General features: G+C 45.1%; 2 protein-coding genes across 4 annotated transcripts; both read left to right on the top strand.

The window, feature by feature from the left end:
• Nucleotides 1-452: 452 nt before the first annotated feature.
• On the top strand, nt 453-12,451 carry lrrc74b (leucine rich repeat containing 74B). 3 transcript variants are annotated; one of them, XM_064353639.1, is made up of 12 exons: nt 453-555; nt 2,677-2,795; nt 3,554-3,737; nt 4,294-4,436; nt 5,922-6,054; nt 6,694-6,900; nt 8,149-8,258; nt 8,639-8,754; nt 9,455-9,533; nt 10,494-10,589; nt 10,723-10,839; nt 12,218-12,451. In XM_064353639.1, exons 2-12 carry the CDS (start codon nt 2,691-2,693, stop codon nt 12,272-12,274), a joined length of 1,347 nt encoding a protein of 448 aa, XP_064209709.1. In that variant the 5' UTR covers nt 453-555; nt 2,677-2,690; the 3' UTR covers nt 12,275-12,451. The 3 variants fall into 3 exon arrangements, with proteins under 3 accessions (XP_064209709.1, XP_064209710.1, XP_064209708.1); XM_064353640.1 differs by lacking the exon at nt 453-555 and adding an exon at nt 590-801; XM_064353638.1 differs by lacking the exon at nt 453-555 and having other exon boundaries at nt 2,319-2,795.
• A 475-nt stretch (nt 12,452-12,926) lies between these two features.
• On the top strand, nt 12,927-18,792 carry nipsnap1 (nipsnap homolog 1 (C. elegans)). Its single transcript, XM_064353642.1, has 10 exons — nt 12,927-13,166; nt 13,922-14,049; nt 14,557-14,602; nt 14,847-14,941; nt 15,166-15,236; nt 15,799-15,939; nt 16,738-16,769; nt 17,060-17,154; nt 17,509-17,592; nt 18,267-18,792. The coding sequence occupies exons 1-10, from the start codon at nt 13,084-13,086 to the stop codon at nt 18,329-18,331; spliced, it is 840 nt and encodes a 279-aa protein (XP_064209712.1). The 5' UTR covers nt 12,927-13,083; the 3' UTR covers nt 18,332-18,792.
• Nucleotides 18,793-22,473: the final 3,681 nt, after the last annotated feature.

The raw sequence follows: 22,473 nt of genomic DNA, 5'->3' as shown, positions 1-22,473 counted from the left end.
AGTTGACTAGTCGGTTGCTGGCACCTACCGTGTATCTTGTCTGGCAATCCAACCTTTGCATTTAGCCCTACAGTAGTTCAACATCTGAGGCAGTTGCTTATGGTCTTATTATTAAGCAGAGCATTTACACCAGCACATGCTTTCACATTGGAAGTTTACTTTACAAAACAAGTTAGTGGGTCCATCATTTCCCTCTAAGAGCAAACAAACAGTATCTTAAAAACGTCAGAGCACGACAGGGACGACTCTCTGGAACACCACCCAAGAGGCTATGGAGACATAGCTGGAACACCGTCTAGTTGAGCTGAGAACCGGAAGTATGAAAAGGAATATATGCAGTTATTAGATGCGCATTTTATTTTGTTGTTCCGTTAGACTACATTTATTCATTGAGCAGATGCTTCTACCTGGAGCAACCTGCATTCCTTTGCATATAATCCATCTGTGCAGCTGGATGGTTACTGAAGCACTTCCGGGCTGATTACTTTGCTCAAGGGTACAGTGTCAACACCCAGCTGGGAATCAAAACATTCATCTGTGCAGTTCCCTAACCAGGTGAACCGAGCGTTCGGGTGTCGTTGGATATGGCATTATATTCGCAATACCTCTGAGAGACCTGGAAAATGTTTCGTCATATATTAAAGGGGAAGGGGCTTGACAATATCTTAAAGCCTATTCTAATCTGTTTATGTGAATTTGGTCAGTACAAAAGGAACTATTTGACTTTTTAGCACTTTATCTTTGCACAGTTCTCGAAAGAAGGTATTTTATCGTGCAGTCCGTCCCTCACGAGCTCGGCAGGTATGCATGAACTCATTTCACATTTTCAAACTATTTCAACGTTGATCATACGCGTCATACTTCCCCCATGCCTTTGAAATGACACCCACGTGCTCCGTGCCCTCCGAATGCCCTTAGGAATGGGTCCCTGTGCGGTATGACACATCGTGAGGAGATCTCAAGCCGTGCTCACTTCATTGTTATTCTGATGCTTGATAAAAATGCTTCGTAAATGAAACGCGTCTAAGGTAAATCAGTGGTGGCTGGTGGGCGAAGCATAACGGGATGATAATAGACTTCCAAATCATTTACTGATTGGTGATAAAAACAGCAGAAACCGTACTGATTATAGAAAACAAGTTCCTGCTCATTATCAGATTAAAGTTTTTTTTTTTTTTTTAAACGTAATTTTAATTACTCAGGGCACCCACTTCTGTAAATACTGCAGATGTACCTTGCAATTCAAATATATGTTCATTCATCTCAATTCAACCCGATATCTAAATTTAGTTCACCAGCCGTGTATTTGGAAAGCGTAATTTAGATTCATCAATAAACAAATGTAATTATCTGTCATTAAGTAAAATTAATCTACATGTGAAGTACGCCCCAAAAATGTGTTAGTTTTCTTTTATGAAGTTATCATTTTCTTCTACAGACTTGGATATTTAGCATGTAGGCCTATTTTTGATTTGCATTTTGAATAAGCTGTCTCGCTCTTGTTTTCTGTTAGTATACACTTGCTCTAATATAGTTGAAGGCAGTGATTTGGGGGATGAGCACTCCTAACTAATTAAATTAAAGTAGTTAAATATATAGCTAATGTTAAATGATCTGTTTGTTATCCAGGAAACAAACAAATGTACTGTAAAACTTACAGCAACATGACATCAATTATGCATTTGAAAGTAGTTTCTAGTTAAATAACTCGTTCCTAATTAAACCATTATATCATGCATGACAGAATGTAACACTTCAACTCTTTGATGGAAATACAATAGGCTTAATACCTGAAAAGACATCAGCAAAACAGTAAAATTATAAATGTTGCTCAGTGGTACAGGGTATAAACGACTGCGGGAAACGGAGATAGCGAGATCAACTCAGTATCAGTAGCTTTCCAGTTGTAATACTGCCAACTAACCAAATATGTTGTAAATACTTTGTCTAATGGTAATGTTTTCTCGAAAACAATGCCAACTAGTCAAGGTAACAAAGTAACTTGCAAATTTATCAATTTATTAATAAAATTGTTCGCTTAACAACGAAACAACTTTGATGCTTTAACGTCTTCAGATTTACGCATTTAAACGTGGAATTGGCCGTTTCACGTTGCCATTAGTTTTGTATAAAGATGCGTTTATACGTGTTATTCTCTTCTCGGTGCAAATAGAATCCTTCTCTTTGTTTCCCCGACGTTCGATGTGCGAATAGAAGCGCTGAAGAACGATTGGAGGTTCTACAGCACCATGGAAACATGACAACAAAGATAAAACAGTCCAGAAGCAAACTCCCCTATTGTAACATGCTTTAGGTGGATTGGAGGATGTGTTTTTCACTGTAAACCTTTCTGCTTTACAATTAGTGTAACTGCACGTCAGTCATCTACTTACAGCGGTCCCCTCCCATGGAGAACATTAAATCGGGACAGGAATGTAAGCCACGGCACTGATTTACTAGCCAAAATACAATTGCCGTCATGAGTCCTGTCTTTTCGTAGACGCAAACCAAACAACTAAGTTACATCTGGGAGGTTAAAAATCAATAAATAAAATAGGTAGCCGATGTGAGGGATTTTTAAAAAATTGATTTTATTTAGTGTAGGGGTCTGTTTGACTGAAGCTATGGTTGTCAAAAAGCTGGCAAAGGAATCTCTGTTGCCCTCTGTTCTGGAAGATAATGTGGCTGAGATGGAAGGTGAGCTGCTTGGTGAGAGTGAGCAGCTCGGAGGGATTGGAAGCAGACCACCAAGCAGGCCCAGAAAGCTCTACAGCAGGGGCAGTGTTGACAGCCAGGTGGGTGGATGTGTGTTGCCGTCATCTCACCTGTCAGTTGATGACAGAACTGCATTATGATTTTTCTTTTTTTTCTTTTTTTAATTTACCACTGTGTTATTCATCTCAAAACAAACCTACCAGTGTTATTTCTCTCAAACCCTACCTTGGACCAGATGAAGTGCTTTTCCAGATGGCTGATTACAGATGGCTAACTTTGAAAATGATCCAGTGCAGATGCTTTTTTTGCTTATCTTTCTACCTGATTCTAGCTCAAAGATTTTCAATGGTAACAGATAGCACTCTTTTGTGAATAGTTGTCAATCTTAGGAAACATTTGATTGAGAGTCAAGCAACTTTCATTCAACATGAATCCAGGAGAGATAGGCCGAAGTTCTGATTTTTGTTTTTTTATGTATTTCCTTTATGTCATGCTTACTTTCAGCAGTCTGCGATATCCTTTACAGGGCTCTATGCTAACTTTATTTCCAAGGAGCACACATGTGCTCGTAAGTTGAAAAATTCAGGAGCACACTAATACATCCCAATTTGTAGATGTGCTCCTAAATTATGTTTAGCCCTGCTTTATGATCTTAAATGCTTAAATATTATAAAATAATATATTTTTATTTGTGCCTGCCACCAGAAGGACCACAAGAGAAATATGAATTATCTTAAGCATTAAATAGAGGGAATCAATTTAATAATCATTCAATCAAACAATCAGTCAATAAATCAGTCAGACCACCAACCAATCAATTGCTCTTTTCTTCTTGTAGACGGTGACAAGACTGGACACGGAAGCTCATCCGTCACAAGACGGGCCCTCAGGAGAGGAGATGACAGACTGCGGGGGTGAGGAAGACGAGGGTCAGCGGCGTGAGGACCCCGGCGAGGACGCGGAGGGGGGGGCCACGCAGGCGGCCGAGGACCAGGACTATGACACAGACTTGGAGATGGAAGGTGGAGAGACCATACAAAAAGCGCTCTTATTAAACGCAGCGAGTGAATCACACGTGTGCTGGAAGGTGCTAGAAATCAAGGGGGCACAGACGGTGTGGATTACCAGTTCTCAGCAGAATAGAATCACCGACAGATATGAGTCATACTTTTGACTTTAACAATCTCAGTTCTGGGAAGCTTCATCATCATCATCATCATCATTATTATTATTGTTCCCCCCCCCCCTCCTCCTTTTCTTTCTCTTGGTTTTGTTGACGATGCAGCAACTCCCACACAGACGCCAACACACAAATCCCACTTGCACTCTCGATTAAAGGTTACTTTCTCCACCAGTAATGACCATCTGTTAAAGCGAAGCTCAATAGCCAACAAGAGGGGGCGGGTGGGGGTGGGGGGGGGGGGGGGGTACATGTATTCCGTTTTAGATCAGTCTGTTTCAGGGACGCGTTCAGTGACAGCAGTGTAGCCGTACCAGGCACATGGGGGGGGGGGGGGGGGGGGGATGGCATCGTACAATCAAATAAGAAATTCTCTTGCTTTCATTGTTCTGTTGAAGATGAGAAGGTGCCCTATGACCCCACGGGAGAGACCTGCTACAGGGCGGCCTGCAAGGTCTTTGGGGTGGTCCCTGTGTCCTACTTCCTGAGAAACATGCACGCCAGCGAGCTGAGCATGATGCACCATGGACTGGGGCCCCAGGTACGCTCCTTCCCGCCTCCTGTCGTGGATCAGTTAAGCAGAATCACACCTGCGGTCGTGCTGTAATACTGTATATCATCACGGCTGTGATTCGGCTGTAGGGAGAACAGCACAGGCAGAGCGTCGAAGATAATCACAGTCATGCTGTAATACTGTATATCAGTGCGGCTGTGATTCGGCTGTAGGGAGAACAGCACAGGCAGAGTGTCGAAGATAATCACAGTCGCGCTGTAATACTGTGTATCGGCGCGACTGTGCTTCGGTTGTAGGGAGAACAGCACAGGCAGAGTGTCGAAGACAATCACAGTCGTGCTGTAATACTGTGTATCGGCGCGACTGTGCTTCGGTTGTAGGCACAACGCCACAGGCCGATTGCTGAAGATAATCGCAACTGTGCCGATATACAGCGCAACCTCGAGTGTGTTTCTGCTTTCATACAACAGTTCCGCTAGCCGCCTGTCAAGTTATGCCTGAGAGAACAGATTATGGTTTACTTATATTTGGCTAGCTCCCAACAAATACAGTTCCTTCAGGTTTCCATTTAAAAACAGTTTTTTTATGCTCGATGATATATCAATTAGTACGGTCTGTTAACAAGACCAAAGTGATATGTTACGGTAAAAAAAGTTCCGATGCTGCTGTACTGTATATCAGCACTCATGGAATGCCTCTCGTCCAGTCTAATTATTTTGACCGCAACAAACTGTTATATAATTTAATTTATTGTTTTGTTTAATTGTTGCCAGGAGTCTTGCGGGGCAAAGCATAATTTGCCGTAGCGTTGCCGGGGAAGAGGGAAGAGTTCATTCTGACGGGGTATTGCTCTCCTTAGTGTGCTAATGATTACTCTCCCCTGGCTGATCGGCTTTCGCTGGCCTCACGGCGAGTCGAATGAACTCTCCGCAGAGGTCAGAGCGGCAGAACCGCTGGCCATTTTCACTCCCCGCCTCCTCGGTGTGCAGCTCGGCTCACTTCCCATTCGCACGCCCACCTCTTTCCCATTTTATTATCATCTTTGGATTGTAATAGCGTGTTTCAGGGTTTCGCACGGACGTCACCTACATGTGCATGTGATTCGTTTCATGTTTCTAGGCCGGCATGAGTGGACTTATGCTTTGTGCTTCATGGGATGGTGAGCTTTTCTGGGAATGAATATTATTAGCTATGACTTTGTGGTCTGTTAGTCATGTAGCTCTGGTGCGGTTGCACTTATGTTCGCCTTTACCGTATAGCCAACGGAAGGTCACGCAGTGCAACCGAACGCAATCGCGACGGTCTGAAGTTCCACCGAGAGCCGTGACTTCCGTGCCGTTGGGGGGGCGCGGCTTTTCAGACGACGAGGCAGCGAAACGCGGGAGGCGCCATTTTAATAACGCGGCCCGGGAGGCGGCTGCGCTGAAAACCCATTTCCTCCCTATCAGTCGGCAACACGAGAGAGAGAGAGAAAGCGCCGCAGCGTCTCTGTCTGTGAAAATTCCTCTGCAGGGCACCAAAGCGCTGGCGGTTCCCTTGGTAACCAACACCTCCATCCTGAAGCTGAACCTCAGGGACAATCGGATGGAGGGCCCGGGCGGGGCTGCCATGGCGGAGATGCTGACGGAGAACTGTTTCATCACAGGTGCTTATTACCGTCGCCTGCTCTCCCCCCCCGGCCTCCACCTGTCCCCGACCCCCCCCCCCCCCCCACGTTACGGTGACGTTTCGTCCGGCGTCAGTCGTCATCCATCTTTGATCCGCCGCTTCCCCTGAAGGTCGGCCGCCGTTCGGCTACAGGCACAGAGGGGGGAATGTGTTTGGGCTGATGTTTGGCGGAGAGTGGGGGGGGGTTGGGGGTTGGGGGTGTGGGCCTTGGGGATTGGTGGTATAAAACCAAAACCTGGGATTTGAAAAAATATTTTAATAACAAGTACACAGTAGTTATTTTAAAAAAGGAATAAGGATGACGTGGGTGGTGAATAACAAAAATAAAAAAAAACACAAAATGTTTGTGAGTACGTGTTCACGAAAAACGGAAAACTCACAAGTCTGGTTTCCCTTTGCGGTTAATTTTGCCTCGCAGTTACATGAGCCGAATGTAGCGCTTGCCAATCAAGCACGTCACTCAGTCAAAATATTTACAGCATCGCTTTCGTGTCACTCACACTGACAGTGCCCTCCTGACATTAGCGAGGAGGAGGACGCATCCGTCAGACGCTTTCGCAAGGCATGCTGGGGGAAACCGAGCAGGGTGCCCAATCCGTGTGCGCCGTCTTTGCAGAAATCGACCTGTCGGAGAACAGGCTGGGGCTGGACGGAGCGCAGGCCGTCTCCAGGATGCTCGTGGAGAACAGCACCCTGGTCAGCGTCAACCTCTCGGGCAACGACTTCGACGACCACGCCGCCAAGCACCTGGCCGACGCCCTCCTGGCCAATCAGAAGGTGGAGGCTCTGGACCTGAGCTATAACAGGATGGGGGATGTGGCAGGTATGGCTCCCCCCCCCCCCGCCCCCCCCCGGTGTAGCCCGTTGGCCAGTACGCCGGAAAACAACCCATCATGCATTTTTAATTTGAAAAAAATATATATAAATGATTATCAAACAAGACGGCGCTGAGCCATCCAAATGCCTCGAACGTCATAGCCCTCCCCCCCCCGCCCCATCACCCCACCCCACCCCCGGTTCACGACCGCAACCCACAAAGCAATCACATAAGAATAATCACAGGTTTATTTGCACAGTGAAAACATATTTGCCCGTGAATATGAAACTAATATTTCCTTAGAAAAGAAAGCATAAAGGTTTAATGTGCAAACAAACCAGAGGCCACAATGAGCAGCTCTATTATTATTAATATTTCAATATGGAACACAAAAAGCTGGGGTCACTGGAGTGGAAACGGAGTAACTGCTCAGGTAGAAGTGCATTTCAAGGCACTTGCGCCAGGCAATCTGTTCTTTCAGCTTCTCGATCAGTTTCGAGTGTGTTTGAAACTTCTACTTGAACCCATCAAGTTGGAAAGGACACGCCGCGTTTCTTGGTTGACGTGCTAGCGCTGACGGTAGGACGTGGTTATACTGGAGGTCCTAGGCATGGCCAGTCTTTAATTGGTACACCCAGAAATTGAAGGTTGCCCCCCCCCCCTCCCCCCCACCCCCACCCCAAGTTCGCTATTGAAAATGACAAATTCCAATCCCTCACCACATTCTGTGCTGATAGCACTGTATTGAGAAATGTGTGGTTTACAGATGGGGGCAGAACTGAGAACAGAGACTGGCTCCTATATTCAGCACCTCACTGGGGGGGGGTCGGGAGCTATAAAGAAATCAACTCCCCCATGCTTTTCATAAGTGTGAAGGGAGATGATTGCCCGTTCAATGAAGAGGACAATCACGCTTGTGACTGATAGTCACATTGCCTTCAAACAGCTTATTTATTCGCCCATAATGAAGAACCCCCCCCCCCCCCCCCCCATTTAGACATACACGCTTTGTGGACAGTCATTTGTCACTGTTGACCTGTGATGAAGTATTCCAATCAGCCCTGCCGATGTCTTATTAGATTTCCCATTACTATCATTGCTTCGACTGGAAAAAGTAAAAGGTATATGATTGAATCAGGGGCTCTCGAATCTAGCCACAGCGGTAAATATCAGCGGTTTCGTGAGATTAGGCGTTTGGGGGAGAGAGCGCCGCGTTGGCCTGGCTATCATTATTTATTTTCCTGATTTCCACAGGGGAGCTTCTGGGAAACGCCATCGCGGAGAACACGGCAGTGAAGGACTTGAACCTCAGCTGGAACTGCATGCGCGGGAAAGGCGCCGGGTGCTTGGCGGCTGGCCTGGGGGTAGCGCGGCGCGTTCTCGCGGTCGCGAAATTAACACGCGGGAATTGTGAACCCGCTTACGCAAGCTTTGTGCCGCAATGCAAGTCAAACAAAATTAAAACGTCAAAGAAATATATATAATTGAGTACAACATTACGACAGTACATTACTAATTGTGAACTCACCCCTAAATGGTTTTTTGATGGACCCAATTGCACAGATTGAGAACAGTATTTTTTTTCCATACCTTAAACCAATTTTAAACACATTATTACACAGCTGGTGTTAACATTTAGACGGTTTCTAACAGTCAGTAAACTGTACAGTCCAGCAGTTGTTCTTTCTTGAAGAGTCTCGTGTCAAAGATGAATAGCGCGTGCATTTTTGTCTCGTGTTGTCAGGCAAACATTTTCCTCCGCAAGGTGGATCTCTCTTACAATGGGCTGGGAAAGGAGGGGGCAGCAGCCCTGGGAGAGGCACTCAAAGTCAACAACGTGCTCGAAGAGCTGAATCTGAGGTAGAATGCGAAGCGTGATGCTGAGATCCGTTTTTTAAATTATTATTCTCTCTGCCAGGCGAGAGCCTGGAGGGGATTATGCGTTTGGTCGCGTGTGTGCATGTGGGTGTGCGTGCGTGTGTTTGTGTATCTGTCCGCAACTAATCTCGCATACTACTGGGCCGATCAGCCTAATACTTGTTGTGCATGCTCAGAAAATGCCAGCCTATTGGTCGAGCAGTGCGGGTCTGAATTTCAAACGGCAAAGGTCATAGGTCAATTGCTGCCCTACTGTCAGGAACAGCTGTGGTGCATATGGGTTTGGGGTCGCATTCATTTTGAATTCTTTGAGGTCAGAAAATGTATTGAAATTCAATTCATGAATCAGAAATGTCCATGACATTCTACGGGAATTTAATTTTAAATCATTCCTTGAATTGACTGAAATGGAAATGCCACCTCCCCCCCCCCCCCCTTCCCACCCCCACCCGCTACCCTGGTGCTCTGTTCACCATGTCAGGGTAATATAGATGGAAATTCAGGTCTAGTATCGGATCTTCTGCCAGCAGGACTGCATGCTAAGAATGCGCTGCAGACGTTGAAAATGGGGGGCACAGGGCTTGAGGCCGCGGGTGCTGATTTCGAAAAAAGAAACACCATATACTGGCTTCCCCCCCCTGTTCCTCCCGTCACGTCTGACACCGGTTTCTCCCTCTCCTAGCGTCAATCGGATACCCCCCGACGGAGCGATCTGCTTCGCGGCCGGCCTCCAGCAGAACAAGACGCTCCGAACGCTCGGCGTAAGACGACAGAGGGAACCGTTAAAAAAACAGACATTTCATATCCGCACAGCGGAGACCCAGAACAACCCAACGCCGCTCCGTGTCTCCCCGTACCGCACACTTATCACTCCTGTACATGCACATTTTCTGAAGCAACTTGGAATCGCACAGCTGAGGTGTGCGAGAAGCCGTCTGAGATTTTAACAAGTTCCCCCCGTATTTCCTTACAGAATTTGAACGTACTGAAAATATATATGGAAATTTTAATTTACGTCCACGTTTCGACAGTACATATCCGGGATATTTTATTTTCCTCGAAGGCTGAACCCGGAGGGAAGTTTAAGTTAATTTAGCGGGGAAACACTGGGTGCTTGCACGCACCTTACAGCAGTGTTGACAAGATACGGTCACAACAGAAACACCTGTTTGGTGTGTTTCATTAATGTGCACACCAAGGCATTTCACCCAGTGCGGGTTCCTGAGCATTCTATTTTTACTGAGCTCTTCCTAAGAAAAACATAACATAAGAAATAACAATGGTAAAAAAAAATGAAATGATGACTTATAATATAGAGCTGTGTTACAGCAAAAAAAAGGATATAGGTTTTGGGAATTGTTTCTCTTTATCGATATATTGTAAAGGGAAAACTATAATGAAGTATTTATTGTGACCCTGGTGGAAATTCCAGCTACCATCCTAAGATTGAATCTACTAGCTAGAACCAGCTTCTGCCCCAGCTGGATACCATCTGGAATTTGTTGATGGTCTGTTGTTTGTACCACGCTGGCCCACCAGCTGGACAAGGTCTTGCCAACATGGTTGCTATCTCAACCATCTTGTCGCCAACTCGGCCATCTCCGAACCACCTTCAAAACCGGCTTAAAACCAGGCCGGAACCAAAGCTGGAATTGTCCACTATGGGGTGAGGTGACTTCTGATTTGATTTGGTTTTTTTGGTCTCCTGGTTTCTGATCAAGATGGCTCGAAACCCCATGCAGACCACCGGCTGCCTCGGAGTGCTGAAAGCCATTCGGGAGAACCCGGAGTCCGCCGTGGAGTTTCTGGATTTTTCCGTGAGTCGCCGCCCCCCCCCCCCCCCACCCCCTTGGGGTGCCGCCTGTAGCGGCCTGTTGCCCTCGCGCGTTTGGTGCGTGTACTCAAAATCGGCACGTCACGTGGGCCCGCCTCTTTAAATTTGTTCCTCAGGACATCCCTGTGAACCAGGAGTTCGTCGACCTGTACGAGGAGGTCGGAGAGGCGTTCCCCAACCTGCGGGTGAAGCACGGGGGCTGCCTCGGCAAAAACAAAAAGCCAAAGTTGAAAGTAAGTGCTGTTGGCAAGCGCGGCGGTGAGCGAGGGCACTCTGTGACAGCATTCCACCGGAAGGCGGTGAGGTTTAATGTGCGGCCCACTGCTGTGCCTCCCAGTGGCCTATTATCGCTAGCTTTTGCACCAGCGGAGGACTTTCGTCGTTCGTTTTGAGCCCTTCAATTAATTCCGATTTGGATTTGACACTCGACGGCAGACCCGCTTAACGGCTACCCGTAGTTATTCCGAGAGGAACTAGTTATAAATGAGAAAATATGAATCCTCCATTTAGCCACCGTTCATAAAGCCCTTGGTGGCATCTGCTTTATTGCACCGTTCCCCTTCACTTTGCCATTAGCATTCCCATCAGAAAGAAATTTAAAAAAAATCCAGAAGATCAGCATGTGCGCCATGTTTGCGTGACTCTCCAGAGCATAATTAGAGAAGTGGTATATTTAATCAGATTGATAAGGGTCACCCACACCGTCTCCCTGCTCTCCTCAAGGGCTGCTCTGACATTTAAAGCAGACCCTAGACTGAAGGAGCATCTACACTTTTAAGTGTTTGAGGTCTGAAGATAGAAGTATTTCGCACTTTGGAGGATGGGGGAAAACACATTGAGCTTCAAGGCTGTCATCAGAGAGAGAGAGAGAGGGAGAGAGGGAGAGAGAGAGGGTGTGCATTTGGTCAAGTATGGAATCTTTCATCAAACACAGAAAAACATGCTTCAAGTGAATCAGTAGATGAAGAAGCGTCTGTATTCAAAATGGCTTCCAAGTGAAACGGCGCTCAGACATAATCGTGCGTGACACTCAATCCTTCAAGCAAACACACATAATAAAACACAGTGGCTGGTTGAGGTTGTGTTAAACAACACAAGGTTGAGTGAAATGGCTTCCGCGTTTTATTAATTGTGTAAGTGTTGAATAAACTATAAATGAAGGCAAACTGGTTTTGCTGGTTGAGTTGGAGAATGTAGACAAGCGTAGCCTTGGAGAGTCTAAAAAAAACAAAAACAAAAGTTCTGTGCACTGTGGGATTTGTAGTTTTGTAAAAAAAAAAAAATCATGGGAACCACAAACTAGTTCACCACTTCCAGTGTGTTTATTTCTAAAAACATAAAAGTTGGTATTCATTCTCCTGTTTTTATACATACGTACATGCTTTATCAGGTGTTATCAATACAATGTATCCAAAAAGATTTTTTAATGAATGTTCTCTATCTATCTATCTATCTATCTATCTATCTATCTATCTATCTATCTATCTATCTATCTATCTATCTATCTATCTGTCTGTCTTTATATCTGTCTGCCTGTCTACTTTATAACATATTGTTTATTATTGTGTAATGTATAGTGATATTTAATGAACATGGGTACTTGTTTCTTAGGATACTTCAGAGATGCAGGAAAATGAAGAATCCACCGAGAAGACTGAAGCTCAGTGAGAGGGCCCCTCCTTTAGTTGACACTGGCAACCAGCGAAGGCGAGGAGTACTACTTCAGTTGATTTTGGATCCACTCTGTTTGCATCTGTTAACTTTTACAACAGCAGGTAGCTGCTTCAGAGCCTGGAGGAACATGCTATTCCTGCTAATTAAAAGCTCATTTAAAAAGTATAACAAGCTGATGTTGTTTGTGTCTAACAGATCATATTGGATATTAGCAATTTCTACAAACAAACAAACATTTTGTAACTCCAGAGGAAAACTGTCTAACAAAATATAGAGATCAACATCCCTTAACGTTGGTTTCTCGCAGGGAGATATTATTCAAGTACAGTGCGATAAATTTGCTCATCTATACTTAAATGAATGGGTTCTCATATACTTCAAAGCACAATTTGTTTTAGAATGTTGTTATAGGCGCCAATAAAAAATATAACTATAAAAATGATTGAAAACTGATTTTTAGATTTTTTTATTACGTGGAATAGTCGTCTAGAGGAGTCGAGAAAAAGTAGGTTACAACGCCAAACAAATTAGGACATCAAAACAAAAAATATTGGAGGAGGCGATACGAGTTCAAACAGTAAGATATTTGATATGATAATTATTTTCTGTTAACAAATTACTTAACCCCGACGTGGCTCACGTCATTCACGCGCACGGAACCTCTGGCGCAGGCAGGAACCAGACAGACCTGTGTGACGGACTCGGGTGATCATCGCTGTGCCTGTCTCGCGCGCAGTGTTCTTTTTCCAAGCCATTTAGATCAGTTCCTGGACAAGGGTGTTTGGACAGCATAACCACAGAAGATGGCGGCGACGCGGTGCTTAAAACTGCAGAAAAGCCAGCTGCCTCTGTATAAGAATTCTTTGCAGCTGCTGGTCTTTCAAAGGTAAATTTAAATCACCTTGAAGGCGAAGAGCGTCTGCCTTATCTAGTTATCTCATGCATTTCTTGGGTCTCCGATCAAAGTACGGAGTGTGGTTTCGGGCTTTCAGGTGATTTGACAAATGCGTAATGTACAATGTAGCAAACATGAAATTAAGTCAGTCAACGCTGCCATGTACTTAAATGTTTGCTTGAATATAAAAATGAAGCAATACTGCTCTCTGCATACAGCCGTGTTTATCTTACGTCCTGATAGATGACCAAGTTGCGATATATCGACTACTTTTTTTGTGTGCACATAAACTAGTTAATTAAATTTCTCCCCAAGGGCATTACATAACGCACCGTGTAGAAATAATACATGTATGTGTTATGTTGTGAGAATATGCCTAAGGGTACGCACACTTAATCATTTGAGTTGCCGATGAACTTCGCCCCGTTGAAGATTATCTTCGTGTTGTCACATGACACGGACAATCTGTACAGCGCCAGCGAAAGGCCTGGCTAGGTCTGCAGGGTCTTTTGGCTTCAGTAGTAGGACTGACGATGTGCGCAGTTCACTGTGCCTGTCCTTCTCACTTATTTAATTAATTGTACTCTGACCCCCCACTTGTGGAGTATAAAACGGCAAATGACCATGCGTTTTGCTACTGCCAGCTACTTCCTTAGTCATGTGCTTGCTTGTTCTGGAATACTGTGAGATTGTTCCGATGACTCACCTTGTGCACCTAAGTGGTCAAATTTGTGGTTCATCCTCAGAGGTTTTGCAGAGAAAGGTGACAAGAACTGGTTCCGATCTCTATTTGTGCACAAAGTGGAGGCCAGGAAAGATGCCCATTCCAACCTCCTGTCTAAGAAAGAAACAAGCAACTTGTATAAAATTCAATGTGAGTACAGGATTTACAATTATCATCAGCTAAGAAAATTGCCTGCATGTTCCTCTCTCCCCCTTCCCTTTCCCCCAATCAATATAATTGTTGCATTTAAAAAATGTATTTAAAAAACTCAAAAACAAACAAACCAAAAAATAAAAAAATGAATTAGACATTTTGTCTACAATACATGCTCATAGCCATATACATAGTGCAGACATACGTGTGTGTGCGTGCGTGCGTGTGTGTGTGCGCGTGTGTGTGTTCTGGAGCACACCCGCATGTTCTTTCAATATATACACATGCCGGGGGTGATGTTCAGAAAGCACAAGCCAAGGTCTGATTTATATTATGATAAATTTAATAGGAATGTCACGGACATTTTGAGCCGGAGCTCACACTCTTGCTGCACAGGTGATGTCAGCAGGTAGCCAGAGATACAGCGCCGCTCGTTCCTTCACTCTTTGTACGCCTCCGTGACCCAGCTACCCGTAATCTCTTGCCATGTTTCCCTTTTTCCAGTTCACAATGTGAAGCCGGAGTGTCTGGAAGCCTATAACAGCCTGTCGTGAGTCTTGTCATAACTTTGTCCGCGTGCGTCTCTGCTTCATAAAATGGTTGCTTGCTGCCTGAAGGTTTTGTCTGTCAGCCTGTGCGTAGCCTGTAGCCTGTAGCCTGTAGCTTCTCCGCCTCGAGCCCTGAGTGTTGTAGTGGAAGGGGCAGGCCGTAGCATTAGCCGTAGCATTAGACAGTGGTGCCGTCTCTCCCGCTGAGGACGTGACGATTGTTGCGTTTGTCCGTGCCCTGCGCAGAGCGGAGGTGCAGACTCGACTCCACTGCGACAAGGACTATCCCTGTGAAGTTATAGGAAGTTGGAACACCTGGTACGGCGAGCAAGACCAGGCTGGTGAGGCAGTAAATTATTATTATTATTATTATTATTATTTTAAAAAGGCTTCTTAAACTTTGACAGTAGATTTAGCCAGTTGATTGTGTTCACACAATTAAAGTCCAATGCAATAAGCATTGAAGGCCTCGAATTAGTGCTGTTTTCGGGTTTTTTTTCTCCCACGCAAGTTGGCCTGCTTTGTGGATGGTGCAACAGTGACACCTGCTGTTGTTTTGTTGCAGTGCACCTGTGGCGGTACTCAGGGGGCTACCCGGCCTTGACTGAATGTCTCAATAAACTCAAGCAGAATAAGGTATTATAATAATAATACTATGATTGCCACTACTATCGATAATAGTCATAAAATTTATTATCAAGTGCTTTTCATTTTGATGATATCAATGTGCTGTACAATGAATGCAGAAAATGTGAAGAATAAAACGGTGTTAAAAACACAGTTCAATTAAGCGCTTGCAACAAAATAAATGGAAAACAGACATCACATAAATTCAGCCAGAGGCCATACGAAAGAGGCCTGTCTTTATGCCAGTCTGTGATGACGTGACTGTCTGGGAGAGTTTCAGATCACCTAAAAGAGCAGGTCAGGTACGCATGTAAAACGCACGCACACACACACACACCAGAACAGCCCTGAAAAAACAAATGGCTAATTCAACACATATACAGGGACCACCAGAGCAAGTATAATGTTATTTTGTGAAAGACACATTTGTTACAGTGCACAAAAAAAAGGCTTCTTTTGAAAATTCAGTTTACGCAGACTCATTCCCATTTCATCTCAAGTTTCTGCTGCCCTATAGTCCACATTCGAACCCCCTGGCGACGATCCCGCTTGTCCTTTTTTTGTCTTTTAGGAGTACCTGGAGTTCCGCCAAGAGCGGAGCAAAATGCTGATCTCGCGGCGGAACCAGCTGCTCCTGGAGTTCAGCTTCTGGAACGAGCCGGCGCCCCGGAGCGGACCCAACATCTACGAGATGCGCAGCTACAGGCTAAAGGTGGGGCGCCTCCCGTTTCGGGGGCTTCTGTGAAGTTCTTATTGAACTGTGTGAAACCCGCTGCAGTGGTGCTAAAATGAGCTATTTAATGAATGGTGCAAATTGATGCCGTCAATTTAGGGCCGCTACAGAACTGGCTACACGTGTAATTTCAGTCCAGTGAAGCTCTGTACTGAATCAGAGCCAGTATTTGGTTGGTTGCTAAGACCAATCCAAAAAGGGGAAAACCTGTGACGTGACACATCCTGAAATGATGTCATCCTTGTGTGTTCGGGAATCAGTCAGGACCGGAAGGACCGTGCCTTCTACAGATGCTCTATATCCAAAACTATCCCAAAATATATTTTTTTAATAGTACTGCAGTTAACTGGCAAGAACACAAATAAGACACAGAAAAGGCTGAATTGTGGTACTGGTCTGCACAGTACTGGTTTATCATCAAGCATCTTTACGGTTCTGGTTGTGGATAAAGACAAAACAAACTGAGTGCCCTGTGAAAGAAGTAGAATTCTGGTATGCATGTACAGTCACGCAAGTGCAGCAAACTTAAAGTTAAAATTTTTAAGTTTGCAAACTGCTTTCTGGTTCACTGACCTGGTCTGAAATGTAGCAATGCTATACTTATGAAAATATTAAATGTTTTCAGCTTGCTTATTTACATTTTCCAGTTCTCCAATGACAAAAGACTTGTGCTGTCGGTAGCTTTTTTACAGAGGGGAAAAAACTGTTTAAATTCCTCATACCATTTTTGAGTGTAGTGCACAAGCAAATTCAATACTGTCTACGTTTCTCTTGCAGCCCGGGACAATGATTGAATGGGGAAATCACTGGTAAGTATGATATAATTTGAATTTAAAAATAACTGACACCAAAATAGTTATTGATGAATATGTGGTGTGGTGTGTTTTGTTTACATGTAATGATGTCACCTGCTGTGATATTTGTACCTTAATATGCAATATACTTTTTATTAACTAGCAATAAAGATAACAGCCTTATTAACTTAAATTTGCTTCAGGTCACACTGCGGAAATAAAAGCGTGTCGTTAGGTTTCCTGGGGCGAGTGCTGGTTTGATCTATTCCCAGTCACGTAGGCTAATCCAAGCTAACCTTCTCTAGGGCCAGAGCTATCAAGCATCGGCAAGAAAACCGGGAGGCAGTCGGCGGCTTCTTCTCTCAGATCGGGGACTTGTACGTCGTCCACCACTTGTGGGGTGAGTCGGCCTTACGACTGCCGCGTCCGCCAGTGCGATTAGCCCACGCGTATATGCCCATAACTACATGCGCCTGCCGGTCCGAGAATGTTGTCAGCCAGGTCTGTTATGTGCACCATTGATCGTGTAACTCTGGTGGATGCGCTCACGTGCTCGTGCTGTAAGTCGCCGTGGGTACGAGCGTCCGCTAAGTGAGTGTAATGTAGCGTAACGTAGCTTGCCGCTGGGAGCAGCCAAGCCATCACACACAGGCCACATGCAGAGCGCGTGGAGCTGAAATGCTAATATATGCTAGCGCTAGCTAGCTAGCGTTTTGTAACTGTGTGTTTGTTTTTTTTTGCGTCCTGCCCGTAGCCTATAAGGACCTGCAGTCCAGGGATGAAACCCGGAGCGCCGCCTGGCAGAAGGACGGCTGGGATTCTGCCGTGTATTACACCGGTGAGGACAGTACACTTTTTCCCCCCTCGACGCGCCAATCATATTTCAGGGAATTAACCTTCCCGTGAACCCGCTGCACTAGGCGACAAAGGGAAGAGAAAAGGAGATTTAAAACGAGCCGGCTGACGGGTATAAAACGCTGCGCTGAGGACGGGCGTGATTCCGAGCAGCGCGGAAAGACCCCGAAGCCTCCGGCGGTCTCGTCATGTCAAAGAGGGCGAGGGTAATCTGTAGCGTCAGGCTCAGTATTTTCCGAAGGGTGAGGCAGGGCCTTGCTCTTCGTTTCTGTTTCAGGACAGTCATTTACTGCTGATCTTTTTTTGAAACATTTAAACATATTTGTGGCCTGCACTTAAATGTTTTACCGCATTGCATTTTTTCGGGGAAGGCACTGGGGCGAAATGTATAAGATGAACTGATCAGACCTTTAAGGCCAGGGGAAATCGGTTTGAATGATACCGGCTTATGCACAGCCCCATGTAGTTAGCGTAGGAGAGCCCTGTGCTGTCCCAGCTCGAGTGGATATTGTTTTAGCCACTTAAGGCCAGCAGTGCAGTGCGAGAGCTTGTGGGCGGCCATTTTCTGTTACTGGCCTTCTTGCCGAAGGGCCGCACGCGTGGGCTGTGTGGCCTTCGATTTGAACCTGCGTTTTTTTTTTTTTTTTTGTCTTTCAGTGCCTTTGATCCGGAGCATGGAGTCCAGAATCATGATCCCCGCAAAGAACTCTCCTCTACAGTAAACTGCAGCAACCTGGACCTCCACTCTCACTCACTCACCAAAAAAAAAAAAAATGTTATGAGATGTTAACACAAGGAACGGGAACTTGTACAGTCTGTCCCCCACCCCCCACCCCCCCCCCCCTCCCTCCACCCCACCCACGCTGTCATAAACACGGTTGCCAAGGTGACCGACATCAAGAGTTCAGAGGAAGGATTGCGAGGGCCGCCTCCGATAAAGCGCCCGGCGCTTTCTGCGCAGCCGGGATTGGCTGCCGCTATCTGGCCGCGCAGCCGAACGCGGGAGCGGTTCTGTCTGCGCCGGCCGAAACAGCGCGTACCGTGCGCGGGACAGACTGCGCCGTGCCCGTGTGCCTTAAGGGCGTCGTAAACCAGGGTCCCGCTCGGGCCCCCGCCCCGGGAGGGGGACTCCCATCACCGTCCCCTCGCCCTCTTGAACTCGGAACTTAATCGCCTGAATCTGCCGACAGGGATTGAGCGGTCATGTCTTTAAACCCCGGTCTCCGTGGTGAGTCCGCTTCCCTGTAGTGATTGACGTGCGCCTGCGTTTGGAGCGCTAACCGCCGTTTTGTGGGTGCACCCGCTCCCTAATCTGCTTAGGCGGGCTGCTGTGTAGAGCTCAGCGAAAGCCTGACACGTCCACAAAGGGCTTCGTTTAAGGAGGCTGGGGAAAGCGGCGGCAAATAATAACAATAATAATAAGTTGCTTTATCTCGGGCACCGGCGATAACGCCGCGAGTGTGTCTGGCCCGTAAAATTGAAATCACAAATCATCTTAAGTAGACTTTCCCCAAGTCCTGCAGCCTGTAGGCCTCGCTTGACGAATGCTTGGTCGTTACTGTCTTTCCAGTCTCCTGGCAGAAGGGCCGGGGTCTTCTCTGAGTCCTCATACATATGTGTGTGTGTGTTCTTGTGCTACACAGGCGGGCTGCCTCCTTAGTAGACTGGTCTACTGTTTTTAGATCAGGGGGTCTGCAACCCTGGTCCTAGTCCTGCTGGTTTCTGTTTCCCACCATAAATTTGACTAACATTCAGACCAAGGAGACCAGGTGGAGTGAGATAATTGCACCCAGGAAAATCAGCAGGCACTGTGGCTTTCCAGGACCGGGATTACAGGCCCCAGTTCTGGTTGGGCCGCTTCCCCGTTTCGATGGTGTTGATTAATCTGGCAAAGTTAAGAAAGCCAGATTTAAATTAATTGCACTTCCAGCGATACTTACAGTTTCGGCTTGGAGTGGATGTAGTTTCCTGCTGATAAATAATCGTGCCAGTATTCAGTGTTAGGATTTACATTTATTCCACTTTGAGCTAATTTAAATTCAGCAATTTAGAACCCCCCCCTCCCCCAGAAGATATAAATGAAGGTCTGAGAAAGAGGCCCATACTTTCGTAGGTTCTAGAACTTAATGTAAATTTTTTTCTGTCAGACACTTAATTTTTCTTCATTTTTAACTTGTGTAGACGTCTCCTTTAGCCAAGGAAATTGTTGACAATGACTGCCTGATGGCATCAGTGACACTAATAATTACTAATTGTTGAGCAAACTGTCCTACACAGTTCTCCAGTGTGTAATTAAATCACAAAATCAATGAGTTCAATCGATAAAATATGAAACATTAGTTACCCCATTCAGTGCTGTTGATAATAAATCCCCTTGGTTCTCTGTCCAGGGTTATTTGTGACTAGGAGTCTTAACCACAAGCTAATCTGCTCAATGACGTTCAAAATTAAAACAAACCGCTTGTGAAGAAGCATCAGTAATTGCACCATTGCATCATCTCTTTAAATCACATGACCACCTGGCTGGTGTATACACCTACTCTTAAATGCACCCGGAAGCTCTCAGATAATGAGTGTTTGCAGGTTCTTTGCAGGGAGAGGATTGGGTGGTGTATATATTCAGTGGGAAAGTGTCATCACCAGCTTACCAGTTACTGCTTGTATCAGTTACTCCCATTATTTGGTGTTTTTCTTTAAAATATGAAATGCATGTTCAGACAGTGTTTTTTGTGTGTGTGTGTGTGTGTGAATGTATCAGATGCTGGACGGTAGAGTAGTAACTGAAGCAGATGAATCATTACAGTTTTCTGGAGATATGAATTTGTTATTGGTGACCTGTATTCAGAAAGCCCTGGTACCGTTCAGATGCAGGTGAATGGCTTTGGCAGTGTTTCTATCTATTCAGCAATGCAGTGGTTCATCCCCCATGCCGTCTTCCCCCATGATATAAATGTGATTGAGGAGTAACAAGATAAATCATTAGAAACCGTCCGCCTAATGTTGTTGTGTGTACAAATCTGTGCAATAAGCTCACTAATCAGGGAGAACTTGACTTTATCATCAAGTCTGTTCAGATAATTTCAGAGGTGTCTCGAAGGCAGACGCACTCGAGCATGAATGTATCTGATTATTTTAATCAACGTATGTGATCATTTGCAGAATCGTGGAATTATGTGCTAAATAAACACTTATTTGTAGCATTTTGTATCCAGTAATTACAGAACATACCCCTTATTTTTCTTCTCTGTGGTAATCTTTTCATATTCTCCATCCAACCTTGTTTTGAGAGATGTTTGGTTGACAGCTGTTTTCAGTCTGACAGGGTTCGTTGTAGTACACTTCCCCCGTAAAAAATGATTTGATTATATCTCCTGATCAGTTCTGACTATAACAACGTGTCACTCCTACATTCATAAAACCGTTTTTTGTATTAAATCAGAAAAAGTAGACCCACGTGTTCACTTGGATATACGAATAACCCATAAACCTACGGGGAGCTTGCTTGGGTGACAGACTCTAAGTGGTACAAACTCTACCTGGAACAGGTGCTTTTAATATGTTTTTTGCTCCCATTCAGAATTATTTGCTCTTGTTGAGCTAAGACAAACTTGTGCTAGCAGAGCACCTGTTGGATACTCTGTGACATGTCTTAAAGTCAAGTGAAAATTTTAACACAAGCAGGCTGAAAATGGGCCCTGTTTGAAAGTAGACTTCCTGGAGGTGATGTCCCAAAGCTGCAGAGTTCTACAGTCAGTAGTCACTTGTGCCCGGACCGTTGCATTAGTGTGCAACTGATCCATGGATTCTACACCTGCATTCCAACCCTGGTCCACAAAAAATCTTGATTCCTTGCAAAATCTCCTGGATGGGAAAACAAAATGATTCACAAAGATGGAGCACGATATCTCGGTTATATCTTAGGCTGGGATCCTCAGACTCGTGCTCCATGGTATCGTTGGGAAACCATTTTACTACTCTGACTCTCCAAGTAAGAAACTACTGCCCGTGAGTACCCTAGGCAGCGAGGAACGGTACTGTGTGTGTATTAGATCAGGGAAGTGCTGGTTTCTTGAGTGTGGAACATATGTTGCCTTCTGTTTTTCTTTACTTGTTGAACAGAGTAAATCACCTTCTCACCTCTGGCCAATTGCCTTCAGCTGCTGATGTAAGCGTACATGAAAGGTGATACAGTTCTCAACATTAAACTATGTCAAAAAATATTGTAAATATGTCATGATTTATTCAGCTAAAACAGCATGCATTCACAGTGCTCTGAGTTTATTCTGATGCTTGGCATGTTGACTAGTCACTTGTTTCCAGGCTTCACTCAAATGCACTGGCAGAGGCGTAGCTGTTTAGCTTTTGACAAGGTCGTGTTCTGACCTTAGCACCTGTTTATGTGACTAAATCCCTAAATGATGCTATAAAAAAAAAACAAACAAAAAAACAGAACCATGTATCTTGGCACACTGTGTTCATCTCTGTCTCATATACTAATTAGTGCTTTGCAGTGCGGTTTCTGTGCAAAATTGTATACTGATGCACGAAAGAGAGCAATTAAGACCAACTAATTTCCAGTTTATGACAGGCTGTGACGGCAGAGGTTGAGGCAACAATGTGATTACTAAATGACAGTATTTGTTTGCTCGTTGTGTTCTTGTACAGCTGCATTGGAAACTGTGGACAGATGGTTTCGCCCTCATTCTACATTAGCTGAGTACTTCCTTTTAAGCTAAGGAGATGAACGCTGAATACTCTCTTCCTGCTGGTGGTCTACCTGAGAAACAATCACCTGAACTTGTACAACAGATGTCTCACTGTTAGGACAAGAAAACACTTTAGTAACAACATATTCTTCCAGTTG

This window comes from Anguilla rostrata, chromosome 10 (genome assembly GCF_018555375.3).
Source record: "Anguilla rostrata isolate EN2019 chromosome 10, ASM1855537v3, whole genome shotgun sequence".
In the NCBI taxonomy this organism is placed as follows: domain Eukaryota; kingdom Metazoa; phylum Chordata; class Actinopteri; order Anguilliformes; family Anguillidae; genus Anguilla; species Anguilla rostrata.
The sequence above is the reverse complement of the archived record's forward strand: the minus strand, read 5'-3'. Positions and strand labels throughout refer to the sequence as shown.

Bases quoted from the DNA above. Each gene is read 5' to 3' on its own strand.
- lrrc74b (XM_064353638.1), top strand. From the start codon at position 2,625: ATGGTTGTCAAAAAGCTGGCAAAGGAATCTCTGTTGCCCTCTGTTCTG. The intron at 6,055-6,693 runs GTGCTTATTACC...CCGTCTTTGCAG, and splicing joins GGAGAACTGTTTCATCACAG to AAATCGACCTGTCGGAGAAC. The intron at 8,755-9,454 runs GTAGAATGCGAA...TCCCTCTCCTAG, and splicing joins CTCGAAGAGCTGAATCTGAG to CGTCAATCGGATACCCCCCG.
- nipsnap1 (XM_064353642.1), top strand. From the start codon at position 13,084: ATGGCGGCGACGCGGTGCTTAAAACTGCAGAAAAGCCAGCTGCCTCTG. The intron at 17,155-17,508 runs GTGAGTCGGCCT...TCCTGCCCGTAG, and splicing joins CGTCGTCCACCACTTGTGGG to CCTATAAGGACCTGCAGTCC. The intron at 17,593-18,266 runs GTGAGGACAGTA...TTTGTCTTTCAG, and splicing joins TTCTGCCGTGTATTACACCG to TGCCTTTGATCCGGAGCATG.